Genomic DNA, 14,823 nt, shown 5'->3' on the forward strand with positions numbered 1-14,823 from the left:
CTGTAGGCAACAGAAAATGCCAAACAATAATTTTATATTTTGTGAGTTTTACTTTTCACATAAAGGTAATGGGTTTTTGTTTAGCGATACTAAGTATATTTAGAACACTTTGATTTGTGTTTGTTCAAAATCACCAAGGGCTGCAGCAGGAAAACTTCACTCCATGGATGATGCATTCAGGCACCAGCTTGAGGCTATCCAGGTATCTCAACAGACCCAACTTCTGCAGTTAGCCAACGAAAAGCAAAAAGAGATTGAAGCAGCAAAAGAAAAGGTAACACTTTTTCTACCTGGCACACAAAACAATACACATAATATGTCATCGCCTAATATATATTACATATAATTTGGGGCTGCACGGTGTCACAGCGGTAGATTTGTTGCCTCACAGCGCCAGAGACCCGATTTCGATCCTAACTGAAGGTGCTGTCTGTAAGGAGTTTGCACATTCTCCCTGTGAGTTTTCTCCGGCTCCAATTTCTCCCCACACTCCAGGCTTCTGTAAATTGTCCCTAGTTTGAAGGATTGAACTATTCTACAGGTGATCGCTGGTCGGCATGGACTTGATGAGCCAAAGGGCCTGTTTCCAAGCTGTATCTCTGAACTAAACTAAACGAATGCAAACTAAGCATTTGCAATCTCACTCCTGCCCACTCCCCTAACATCAGTCTGATGAAGGGTCTCAACCCGAAACGTCACCCATTCCTTCTCTTCAGAAATGCTGCCTGTCCCACTGTGTTACTCCAGCAGTTTGTGTCTATCTTCGATTTAAACCAGCATCTGCAGTTCATTCCTGCAAACGAAGCATTGTTATTTCTCCTTATTTTAGCAAACATAGGAGCCAATTCATCCACAATAATCTCTTGCACATGTAACTGCATGAATGACCAAATATGTATGTTGAAGTAAAATATTAACCAGGACTGCCGGCTCATCTGTGACTAATGTGGATTCTTTGCATTCAGCCAAACAAGGCTGTTTAATATCTCTGACAATGCAGTGTTCACTTAAACACTTTGGGCATAATGGGGAATAGAATCAAGTGGGCAGATACTGGTCAAGGAAAATTTGCCATTTTGTCCATTGAGATAATTGACTGAAAACATGATTAATCCTTAGACACGTATTTATCATCACTACTCAAATGCACTCTCCATCCATTATCTCTGATTAATCAATTAATTAACAGAACAGAACTTAACAGAACTTGTTCATATTGTTTCAGGACCACCCTTCCCAGCTTAGTGAAAAGTTTGTGACCATCTAAGCCAAGATAACACGAGTAAATAAATTGCTAATAAAGCAGATATTATAACAGTTCAGGCAATAATGCCTTATTTGTAAGACACTTTACAAATAAAGTATTATTAACCGCACTGTTGTAGAGTAAACATACAATAGTAAACACTTTCCTTTCTTCAAACCAACATATCTACATTCAAGTCATACTTTACTTTGGACCAAAATATATAATCACTTTTATACTTGCTGGGCATTTCTATGTTATGGAGCCACATCCAGTAAGAATGTGGGATCATCCAGGAGGGACTTCCTGCATCATCCAGGAGGGACTTCCGGTGGCGCTATGGAGACTTAAGGTCCAGCGCCAACCAGCTCCGTACCGAGGAAGCAAAAAACGGGAGAAAATCGGGACCTACCTGCAGCGATCGTAATCTGAAACGGCAGCCTGCGTGACGTCATCAGGCCTGCGACTTAAGGTATGTCGCTACAACACACCCCCCCCCCCCCGTGGAAAAAAATCGGGTAAAGGAAGACCCCAGATGGAAGAGGAAGGCCCTACAGAAGCCTCGGCCTCAGTTACAGCGATGGTCCAGGAAGATCTTCCAAAGAAAATTAAAGGGAAAAAATCGGAAATGGATGATCTTAAAATCTTTCTGGCTGCTGAAATGAAGACTTTTGGAGAGAAATTTCAAAAGGCACTAGACACCTTCAAGGTAGATTTTAGAGCAGAAATGCACGCCACAGTTCAACAAATGCTTGAAATCTGGAAGAGGACGAGGGAGGAAGAGGTCAAAGACCAGATGGAAGTGCTGGAAGCCAGACTCGTTTCGGTGGAAACAAATGTTCAAACAGAGGTGGACCCCATTCGCCACGAACTTGATCAACACAGAATAGCGATAACCGAGCTTGAGAAATGGGCGACGACAAGTGCGGAAACAGTAAGTCAGCTCCTTACTGAAAACCAACGCCTCTCAAACATGGTGAGCAAATTAAATGATAAATGTATTGATCTGGAGGGGCGTCAAAGACGTAAGAATCTAAGAATTGTAGGGGTGAAAGAAGGAAGCGAGAGGGAAATGGGCACTCGGGATTTCGTGGCAGACCTACTACATAAAGTCTTAAAATTGGATCACAAACCTCTACTCGGCCGAGCCCATAGAGCGCAGCGACGTCGTACACAAGATGATGCCCATCCAAGACAAATTATTGTAAAAGTCCTACAGGATCATGAATTTGATGAGATAATGAAGAAAAGTGTTCGGAGCGGTCAACTTCTTTTTGAAGGCGTGAGATTTAGCATTTACCGAGATTACTCGACAGAGGTCTTCAAGAAAAGAATGCTGTTCAATGAGACCAAAAGAATATTGAAGAGTGTACCGGATTTGAGATACAGCCTGCTCTATCCCGCAAGGCTAAGAGTCACCTACAATTCCAATGAGTTCTTTTTTACAGACCACGAAAAAGCACTCGAATACGCCAAGGAAGTCGGTAACGTGCCCACAGACTGAAGAATCTACATCACTCCTTAGGAGCCATGGACTAAGATGACCGTCAGATCTAAAAGGACCTTTAAAATTCGTTCAAGAGCTTTAAAGACACTTGGAAACCGAAAATGATGGAGGACATTGGATAAAAACTGTGATCTTTCGAGGGTTTTTCCCTCTTTTTTCTCTTTTTTGTTTTGGCTCTTTTTCGTTTACTAATCATTACTATTATATGTAAATTCATATCTAACTATATAGGTAACAACTAATACTTATTAAATATCCTTATTTCCACTAAAATTATTAACATTATCAATTCTTATAAAAAGTTAATACGGTATAAGATGGATAACAATGATCAATAATTAATAGTCTTTGATAAATGAAGAAAGGAATTACATACTATAGTATATAGAAAGATATGTAAGAGGTAAATTAACCTATATCATAATTAAGATTGACGGGTTTCCTTTTCTTTTTTTCGCTCTATTTTTCAATTTAAAATCATTTTGCTGTCTTGAACCTTTCTGCAGGGTTACGTGTTGATACTAGTATGCATGTGGGTATGTATACATATATATATATATATATATATATATGCGTGTACGTAGGTAGGTGCATATATATTGTGTGGGTATAAGTATGACTAGGTAAATAAGTTTGATACTCCCAAAGAAGTTGATTGAATGTTAAATATAATTTCCTTTTTTTTTTTTTTTTTTTCCTCTTCCTCGGGCACGGAGCTGGGAATTTTTTCGTTTTACAAAGGCTACGGAAGTCTTTAGAATTCTAGCCACGTTAGTGTGGCTATCACTAACTACACTAATTGTAGATGTAGTTCTTTTTTCTTCACCCTACACTAACCAACCCTATCACTTTTCTTTCTTTAAATATTTCTCTAACTCAAGGTTTGAATGGAAAAACAAGACCAAGGCAAGGAGATATGATCGGAAGAATGATGTATTCGAATTTAAATTCATCTATCTGAGGTTTGGGAGCAGGGTCAGGTTCTATGTGTTGTTCCTTCTGCCCGGTTATAGACCACCTCAGATGCAATATGCAAGATGCTAACATGACAAGAAGGGGTCAGGGAATAACATTTTGTAGTTGGAATGTCAAGGGAATCAATGAACCAATTAAGAGAAGTAAAGTTTTGGCACACCTAAATCTAATCAAAACAGATATAATATTTCTTCAAGAGACACATCTTAAAAAGGAATCTCAACACAGACTTAAAGCTAAGTGGATCGCTGAATCATATCATTCCTCTTTTTCCCACAAGTCAAGAGGAGTTGCAATAGTAATTCGTAAAGGAATACCTTTTGCGACCTCTTCAATAATAGTGGATATTGATGGCAGATATATTATAGTGGTTGGAGAGTTAAATGGAGAAAAAGTGATCCTTCTAAATGTTTATGGGCCTAACTTCGATAACCCCACTTTTTTTAACAAAACATTTAATAAAATTCCTGAATTTGCACAATACAAATTAATAATTGGAGGAGACTTCAATTGTACATTAGACCCATACTTAGATAGATCATCAAGGCAAAAAAAAGCAACATCCAATTCAAGTGTATTTTTAAATTCATTTATTAATACCACTAATATTAAGGATATCTGGAGAATAGAAAACCCAACCGGACGGGAATATTCATTTTATTCACCAGTACACAAAACATACTCAAGAATAGATTACTTTTTAGTTGACTCTACGTTTATTCCATTTACTTATAATTCAAAATATCATAACATCATAATCTCAGATCACGCACCGGTAACATTCATGATTAAATTAAATGGAATGTCCGAGAAACAAACATATTGGAGACTTAACCCACAAATCTTGAACGAAAGATCATGCCAGGAATATATTATTAAACAAATCCAAATATTTTTTGAGGTAAATGACAACCCTGACACACCTGCTTCTCTTATGTGGGAGACGTTTAAAGCGTATGTTCGAGGTACATTAATCTCTGCCCAAGCATTTTATAATAAAGAAAACAGGATTAAACAACAAGCACTGGAAAGTGAAATTAAGCAACTAGATATAGAAAATGCGAGAACGCCATCTACGTTAAAACATAATAAAATTGCTGTACTGAAATATAAATTAAATAAAATGTACTCAGAACAAGTAATAAAACTTTATCAAAAAACCAAACAATTACAGTTTGAATTTGGAGACAAACCACAAAAACTATTAGCACGCCAGCTGCGAAAAATGGAAGGGGAAAAAATAATTCATAAAATTAGAACAGAGACAGGAGAATTATTAAAAATGCCCAAGGATATAAATGATAGATTTCTACAATACTATCATAACCTTTATTCAACTAAAACTGTAGCACAATCAGAAGGAATAGCAGATTTTTTTAATAAAATGTAACTTAAAAGGTTTAGATTCAAATGATAGAGAATTATTAGAAAGGGAAATTACGATAAAGGATATTGAGGAGTCTATTGGCTCTCTAAAAAATGGTAAGGCAGTAGGGCCAGATGGTCTAGGTTCCGAATTTTACAAAAAATTTCATGATTTGCTGTGCCCACGCTTGCAAAGACTATATGATTATATCTACACCCAACAGAAACTCCCAGACACCTTAAATGAATCTATAATAACGCTTATTCCTAAAGCTGATAAAGATCCGGAAGATCCGGGATCATACAGAGCAATTGCACTTCTGAATACAGACCAGAAAATACTAACTAAAATACTAGCACGTAGATTAAGTACAGTGATGAATAAATTAATACACCCTGACCAAACAGGCTTTATTCAGAAACGGTATTCATATTATAATCTAAGAAGATTATTTAATATTATATATACCAAGAGAATTATTAATGAAGATTTAGCAATAATCTCACTTGACGCTGAAAAAGCATTTGATCAGGTCGAATGGCCTTATTTATTTTCGGTGATGGAAAAGATGCAGCTAGGGGAGAAATTTTGCACATGGATAAAACTGCTATACACAAATCCTACGGCTAGAATACTTACCAACCAAAGACTGTCATCTAAATTCAGTCTATCTAGAGGTTGTAGACAAGGATGCCCGTTATCTCCATTACTATTTGCACTTGCTATTGAGCCACTTGCAGAAAGAATTAGGGGGCATCCGGAAATATATGGGTATAACACTAAAGACACAGTGAATAAAATTTCTCTATACGCAGATGACGTATTAATTTACATCACAAAACCAGAAATTAGTATCCCAAACCTATTAAAACTAATAAACCAATTCGGTGCACTTTCAGGATACAGAATAAATTGGAATAAAAGTGAAATTATGCCAATAAGGGAACATAACAAACAGATAATACAACAATTCCCATTTAAAGTAGTAAATGAAAAATTTAAATATCTAGGTATCTATGTAACTAAGATATATACATCATTATTTAAAGCAAATTTCCCCCCCCATTATTGAATAAATTACATAAGAATATCCAATACTGGAAAACATTACCTATTTCAATGGTTGGCAAAATTAATGCCATAAAAATGATTTTTTTACCGCAAATATTATACCTTTTTCAGACGATTCCGATATACCTGGCAAAAAACTTCTTTAAAAAAATTGGACTCTATTGTTAATGATTTTATCTGGGATTATAAGAATCATAGGATAAGCAAAAGACACCTGTGTAAATCAAAAAATAATGGAGGCTTGGTTTTACCTAACTTTTTGTTTTATTTCTGGGCAGTTAATATTAAAAATATGAATTTCTGGTTGGGAGAAATAGACCAGCAACCAGACTGGTTAAAAATGGAAAAGGAAGATTGTATGCCTTATGATATTGGTTCGATATTATTTGCTACGTCTAAATTAAACAAGAAAATTTACAGGGAAAACCCTATAATATTTAGTGCTATAAGAATTTGGAAACAATTAAAAAAGACATTAAAATTAGATAACTTATCTCTTTTTCTTCCAATTGTGAATAATTCATTGTTTAAGCCTTCATGTTTAGACGGGGGTTTTACACAATGGAAGAATTATGGAATTAAAAATATGGGACACCTTTACAAGGAAGGCTCTTTTTTGACATTTCAGGAGTTGCAACAGATTTATGGACTTCGAGGAAATGATTATTTCAGATATCTTCAACTTAGAGATTATGTTAAATCGAATTCTAAAAATTTTCGAAATAGAAACCCAGAGATTCTTGATGAATGTTGGAATAAGCATCCTAATACAGAAAAATTAATATCTTATATATATAATATCTTATTAGACAGTGACATTCCTTTGACGGACTTACACAGACAAGCATGGGAAAAAGAATTAAATCAGGTAATAACGAAAGACACTTGGGAAGAAAGTTTACAACACATACATCAGTGTTCACTAAACGCAAGACATTCTCTAATACAATTTAAAGTAATACATAGGTTACATTACGCCAAAACAAAATTACATAAAATTTTTCAACATATCTCACCTATATGTGATAAATGTCAACATTTAGAAGCTACGTTATCGCACATGTTTACAAACTGTACAAAAATTAAAAAATTTTGGGTAAATATTTTTAGTATAATATCCAAAGTAACCAACACACAACTGGAACCAAATTCAAAATTAATAATACTCGGAATATTAGAATTAAATCAAACACTTAGAATAACACAAAGAAACTTTATCGATTACAGTTTAATAACAGGAAAAAAATTAATCCTAAAATTTTGGAAAGGCCCTACGGCCCCCACAATCAAAATGTGGATTATAGAAATGACGGAGACCTTAAACGTGGAAAGAATCAGATTTTCCCTGTTGGACAAACAGGAATTATTCGTTGGAACATGGTCTCCTTTTATTGATTACTTAAAGGGTCAGAATAGTTCAGCACAGGAACCTGACTAGCACCCGGACTAAAGATTGGATGAAATGCTATACTCCGAAATGTACGAACATATCTCGAATGATGTTTTTAAACTCTAACAAATTTTTCCATTCTTCTTCAATTACCTCTTTCACTCCTCTTCCTTTTTTTTTTATTTTAGCTTTCTTTTTCCTTCTTCTCTCTCTCTATTTCATCTATCCCTTTAGCTCTATCTAGTTATAAAAAAAACGAAGAAAAATGCAAAAAGTATTGGAGACAATGTAATAATAACTGACAATATTATCAATTTAAAAATGTAAGACAGTAATGATGTAATAGATTATGTACCTATCTCCAATAATAAAAAAAAAACATCTGTGGAACGAGAAATGGAAATAATATTTCAGATCGGAGACCAACAGGTGCTGTCTGACCTGCTGAATGTTTCAAACATTTTTTGCTTTTACTTGTGGACTACGTTAACTGGTATTTAGTTAGCTAGTCTAAGCAAAAACTTGGGTTTATATTTACCCTTCTGTTCAACATATCTCATTAAAATAGTTTGGCATTAGAAATATGTATATAAATTAACTAGCACTTTGGGGACAAAAAACTGGTAACATTTTCCTGTTGTTCTTATTACAAGAAAGATGGAACATATAAAGCCCATAGTTCCATGCTGGCTCCCATGGTAACAGTTCAATTTCCTTTCTCATTTCCATGTACCTCTGCAATTTTAATATTTCTCATAATGGAGCACTCTAGAAAACATTATTGAGAGAACGTGCCTAGTCTACTCAGTCAACAACTGAGGCAGGAAGTGTGAAGCAGCATCACATTGCCGATGTACAAAGTGAAACAATATCAAAAATCTAAACTGACAATATAAAGAACAATGTAAACCAGATTAGAAAGTACTGTACATGTTTAAAAAAAAAGGACACAAAGCGCTGGATTAATTCAGCAGGTTAGGCAGCATCTCTGGAGAACGTGGATAGGTGATGTTTCAGATTTAAAATGTCACGTATTCATGTTCTCTAGAAATGCTGCCTGACCCGCTGAGTTACTCCAGTACTTTGTGTCCTTTTGTGTAAACCAGCATCTGCATTCCTTGTTTCTACACTTAGAATGTCACAGTGTCTTTGTTTAAACTATAAGAAATAAAATATGCTTTAGCTTGCTAAATAAACTGCTGATTCTCATTGCTAGACTATGATTGAGATTTAAATTATATGGGTTGAAACCCAATCATTTATAGATTTAAGATGTGCATTATTTTTTTTATTTTTTTTTTAGTAATTTGTACTGCAAAATCAAAAGAAGCCTGATATTTTGTAGCCTCTTGCAATATAAAATGCAATATTTTAATTATTGCAGGTCTGTCAGGTCGAGGAAGAAATGCGTCAACTTCTCAGAGAGACAGCAAATAGCAAAAAAAATATGGAGGGGAAAATACGCAAGCTCACTAGTGCTCTTAATGACATCAAACAAGAACTGTAAGGTTGCCACAGTCATATTCCCAGTAATTAGAAAATCCATGCTCTTTATTAAGTCTGAAAATGTAAATTATTTGGTTGAATAATTCATCAGAAATTATTAAATCTTATCAACTGTAAAATATTCATCCCTTTAATGCCTGATTGTTGGACTGATTACATGCAATTGGTACAGGTTAGTGGAAATCTAAACTTGTTGTAATGAAATAGCTATTTTCAGCCAATGTAATTTGAAGAGAGAAATATTACTTTCAAAGGTAGACAAAAATGCTGGAGAAACTCGGCGGGTGAGGCAGCATCTAGGGAGCGAAGGAAATAGGCAATGTTTCGGGTCGAGATCCTTCCTCAGACTGATGTGATGGTGGGGGAGGGGGCGGGAAGAAGAAAGGAAGAGGTGGAGACAGTGGGCTGAGGGAGAGCTGAGAAGGGGAGGAGAAAGCAGGGACTACCTGAAATTAGAAAAGTCAACGTGCATACCGCTGGGGTGTAAACTGCCCAAGCGAAATATGAGATGCTGCTCCTCCAATTTACGGTGGTCCTCACTCTCAATATCTCTACATTACTTCAAGAGCAGGAGTCATCGCCTGTCAAGCCTTCCCATTTCCTAGTCATTACAGTCAACGTTTTCTGTTGTGTAGGATATTGGTTTTTATCATACTCAGTTGACCAAAAGCAAAATATTGTGAATACTGCAATAGGGGAGTGTCTCCAAAGAGACAAATAGCATTAACCATGAGATAGGTAGCTTTCAGCCTGGAATGTTAATTCTGTGTGTCCTCGTATGCTGTTGGACACAATTACTTTTCTGGCATTTCCCCTTTTTAAATAAACAAACAACATTCAGAATTATTGCAGAGATTTAGATGAAGTGTTGATGAATGTGTATATGTGGAACTATTTAATACTGAGAACGTCAATGGGAAATTGAGAAAATTTGATAAATTAACAGGGAAATATTATTAACTTGATTGCTCCACGATACCAATTTTTGTTTTATGTATTTTTAATTTAACCAATGCTCTTTTTCCAGATGAGCTTTCTCTTAACCTCCACAGCTTAACTTGGTAACAAAAAAATTACCATCTAGTTCAAATTTTTCCATTCACACCATTTTTTATTCAATTTTGGTGTAATAAATTTAAACATTTGATGTAATAGACTAACCATTCACTTGGCAACCTAAATAATGAATTCTGTCTACTATAAGATGTTCATCTATAAAGAACTGAAAGACTTTGGGTTACATTCCTGGCCAAAATAAATATGATTAAATTGTTACTTGGAAGAAAGTGTACAGAGGAGGGGGAAAAAAAATGTAAATGAGTGCATTAGGCTAAGTTGCTACATTGTATTAAAATCACTGTAGGGAATAATGTACTAATGTGGTTTATTTACAATAGGTTGACAATGTTTATAAACATGTAAATTTATCGAATTACAAAAATATTTTGTATGTTTTTCAATAAAATATTCGAAAATTGTAACTATGTTACATCTATTCATTACTTTCCGTTCAATTGATTGTGAAATGCTTTGTGAATGCTTCTCAGATGATTAAACCTTTTATTGTATGTAATATTTTGCCATCTTCATGAGGCAAGTACAGGTAGTTTGTTTTTAAATGATATTTCTCTAATTGCAGTTCCACCATTGCAGTCTGCCTTATACCTGCGTTTGTATAGCATTTACTGTATATTATTTTCCCTTAACAGATGTGCATGAAGCAATATGAAATATATACCATTTTTATTTTTCGTGTATTTATATTTTCGTGTATAATTGGATATCTTAAGGCATTTAAATTTGAATTTAGTAAAAATCAGTTCTGAAAATTATCATATTCTAAATAATTTTACCGAAAATGTTCTTGTTCTATTTTGTACATGATCTTCTCCTAATTACTTCTCTTAATCTGGGCAACACCAGAATCTTTTCTCAATGTTTCTTGGTGCTCTATAGATCTCAAAATGTTTTTTTTACATCTTCAGACTTCTGTTTCAATGGAAGAAAGATGCTGGCACATTTAATATAACTTTATAGTATATCCTTTGTGCACAACTGCATAACAGTATCACAGAACAAATCAGAGCCAGCACCGATGATCCAGGAAAGGTGGAGCCCACAATGGTCCATTGTTGGCTGTGGAAAAGGTGATAGCGAAAAAATACATTTGTGGAGATCTGTCAAGTTAAATATGTATATAAGTAGCTCTGAACTACGTACATTATTATTGTTATTGCACTATTATTGTTTTTTTGTGTATGTGTGTGTGTGTGTGTGTACATATATGTCTATGTATGTGTATATACACACACTTAACTTCTCTTTCTCATTTATTATATTGTTTACAGAGTACTATGTTTACATAGTTTTTTGTGCTGCTGCTAGTAAGAATTTTGTTGTTCTATCTGGGGCATATGGCAATAAAACACTCTTGATTAGATTTTATTCACAGAAATGTACGAGGCAAGTGTTTTATTGTGATATGTCCAATAGTACAATAAAATGTTTTCTTGCAGCAGCACCACAGAATATGTACACTGTAAACAATATAATAAACAAGAAAAAAAAGTTGTGTGTGTGTATACACTCACATATATACAGATTATATATATATTTAGACAATCGTCAGCTGACCAACGACCTGAATTAGTTCTACTGCAGGTTTGACAAGCAGAAACGTAACCCTGATACCCCCTCCCCAACAAACACAGGCAGACCCCAGTCTACAAAGAATGGACCCTTCTGCACCCACTTCTCCCCATTCACCACTTCACACCTACTTAAAGCAAGACTCCAGTCTGAAAAGACTGGACCCTTTCCCACCCCAACCAACACTTCACACCCACTCACAGCCTGACCTGAACCCCTCTGTCAGTGGATCACCAGCTTTCTGACAGACAGGAAGCAGCGTGAGGCTGGGAAAGCACATCTCGGACCCGCAAACCCTCAGCATAGGAGCACCACAAGGCTGCATACTCTCCCCTCTCCTCTCTCTACACCAATGACAGCACCTCTACCAACTCCTCTGTCAAGCTTCTTAAATTTGCGGATTATACAACCCTGATTGGACTGATCCAGGATGGGGAGGAATCAGCTGACAGACAGGAAGTGTCACAGCTGGCGTCCTGGTGCCATTGCAACAACCTAGAGCTCAATGCTCTTAATTGATTGTAGACTTTAGGAGAGCCCCCCTTCCCCTCACTCCACTCACCATCAACAACACCACTGTCACATCTGTGTGGAGTCTTTTAAGTTCCTGGGAACCATCATCTGCAAGGACCTTAAATGGTCTACCATCGACTCCACAGTCAAAAAGGCACAAGAGAGGATGTACTTCCTGCGGCAGCTGAAGAAGCACAATCTACCACAGGCAATGATGGTACAATTCTATATGGCTATCGTAGCGACTGCCCTCACCTTCTCCAGCTTGGCTCAGCCACCAAGCACAACACCCGGAGGCTGCAGCGAATTGTCCGATCAGCTGAGAAGGATATTGGCTGCAACTTTCCCTCCATTTACGAACTGCACACTGCAAGAGCCAAGAAGCGAGCGGGTAAGATCATCTCTGACCTCTCTCACCCTGGCCACAAACTCTTTGAATCACTTCCCTCTGGAAGGCTACTCTGGACTGTCAAATCTACCACAGCCAGACATAAAAACAGCTTTTTTTCCAGGAGTAGTAACTCTGCTCAATAACCAAACATCTGTAGCCTCCTTTTGCTCTGGTATTTTATTTAATTCACATGTTTAATCAATGATGTTTCATTATTAATGCGGGCGAAGCACCAAGGCAAAATTCCTTGTATATATATGATCTGTATATCTGTCTATATTATATACACACACACACACACGGGTTGTCAACTGTCTCGTATTAGCCAGGACATCCCATATATTGGGCTAAATTGGTTTGTCCAATACGGGACCGCCCTTGTCCCATATTTGACTACTACTACTCGGGTCGAGGGGACTGTCTCGAGCGCCGCGTCCAGCTCCGCCTCACCCGTCCTGACATAGTGCAGCCAATAGTGTGCAGCAGCAGCACCTCGCCCATGGACCCGTCGGTTGGCAGACCGACCAGCTGTCCGACCTTTGGACCTTCACTTACCGCCGACACCACCACCCCTCCTGCTCATGGCCGATCATCGGTTCATGAGTTGAATGGGGTGCCGGACTCCTCGGCTGGCCCACCGGCTGGGCTTTGTGTGTAGTCCAGCACCGGGGCCAACTCATCATTCACCCAGCCACGGCCGAGTCGGTCAACGAATTGCCATCGGGAATTTGTCCCTTATTTTGACGTTTTGTCCCTTATTTGGGAGTGAGCAAGTTGGCAACCCTAATATGCACACAAACATAAAAACAAACAATAATAATGCAATAACATTAATAGTCTATGTAGTTCTGAACTTATTTGGAGTTGTAATATTTAATAGCCGAATTAACTTGCCTAATGAATAGCCTAAACATTCCACGTAGTGATGTTACAATACTTACCTTCAGTGGCGCTGCAGTTCTGCCACTGGCCGTGTGCGCGACCTAGGGGGCGGGGCGGGATTATAATGCCGTTTTGTACTGCCTATCGGATATCAGATACACATATACTGTAAGTCGTATATTTAACATATAATCTTGCTTCTTGGGATGGCTTTAATCTAATTTTACGTTGCGAAAAAGGTTATTTGGGCCCCATATGAACCGGCAGTGTTTTTCCTGACGATATGGAGTTCAAATTCACCGCAACCGCAACGTTCCAATCGATCGCGTTCCAGAAACAAGATGATTAAAATTCCCTTTTTTCTGGACAATCATGTCATATGCCATCTAAATTGTCTATATTTTGTGTTATTCTCTCTCCATGATCAATATTTTTAGACTAAATATTCACAACAGTTTGAGTCACATGTATTGTGCAAAAAACAATAATTTTGATTTCAATATATTTTGAGAGGATGTTTCTGGATTAATTTATGGGAATTAAACATTAAATTCCTTCCATCTGGCATATAAATTCATGTCAGTGAGATTTTAATATCATGTTATATTATGAATTCCTGTCTGAATGGGATTAGTTTGTTATTTGGATACTTAGGCTATTTTTAAAAAATTATAATTTTCTTAAGAAATGGAATCTACAGGACATTCTTAATCAGATTCAGATTCAATTTAATTGTCATTGTCAGTGTACAGTACAGAGACAACGAAATGCATTTATGGGAGTGTAGTGGGCAGAAAGGCATGTCATGTGTGGTTTGAAGAGCAAAAACTTGTAGTTTACACTGCCAAAATTGAATAGTTGAGGAAAAACAAGGTGTACAGAGTTGCTTATTGGTTACAATCTGAGGAGTATGATGATGCTACTGATTATAATATGCCAATGTACCAGCTAGCAACTGATCTTCATAAAGACTTGGTCTATTGCTAGAAATTGTAATTTATTTACCTATCTGTTACGGACTTACAGCATATTATACAATAATATTAAAGTTCTGATCTTGAGAATATCACATTTTTGAATTTTCAAGGCAGTCTGGGTGTTTATTACTATTTCCGTCAACGGTCAATTTTGTAATTAGCTACAATTAGGTAATTAACTAATTATATGCTTTAATTTCAGGTCATCCAAGTAAGATGTTTTGTAAGTACACAAAAAAGCTGGAGAAACTCAGCGGGTGCAGCAGCATCTATGGAGCAAAGGAAATGGGCAACGTTTCGGGCCGAAACCCTTCCAAGTCTGAAGAAGGGTTTCGGCCCGAAACGTTGCC

General features: G+C 36.6%; 1 protein-coding gene across 3 annotated transcripts in view; it reads left to right on the plus strand.

Moving 5' to 3' along the window:
- Positions 1 to 10,542, plus strand: part of lrrcc1 (leucine rich repeat and coiled-coil centrosomal protein 1) — a 104,534-nt gene extending 93,992 nt beyond the window's left edge. For all 3 annotated transcript variants that reach the window (XM_055633664.1, XM_055633665.1, XM_055633666.1), the window contains 2 exons: positions 139 to 274; positions 8,940 to 10,542. In XM_055633664.1, coding sequence (XP_055489639.1) covers positions 139 to 274; positions 8,940 to 9,062 — 259 coding nt within the window. In that variant the 3' untranslated portion in view covers positions 9,063 to 10,542. The remainder of the gene's footprint in view (positions 1 to 138; positions 275 to 8,939) is intronic.
- The last annotated feature ends 4,281 nt before the right edge of the window (positions 10,543 to 14,823 follow it).

The sequence above is a fragment of the Leucoraja erinacea genome, chromosome 4 (assembly GCF_028641065.1).
Source record: "Leucoraja erinacea ecotype New England chromosome 4, Leri_hhj_1, whole genome shotgun sequence".
Classification (NCBI taxonomy): Eukaryota; Metazoa; Chordata; class Chondrichthyes; order Rajiformes; family Rajidae; genus Leucoraja; species Leucoraja erinaceus.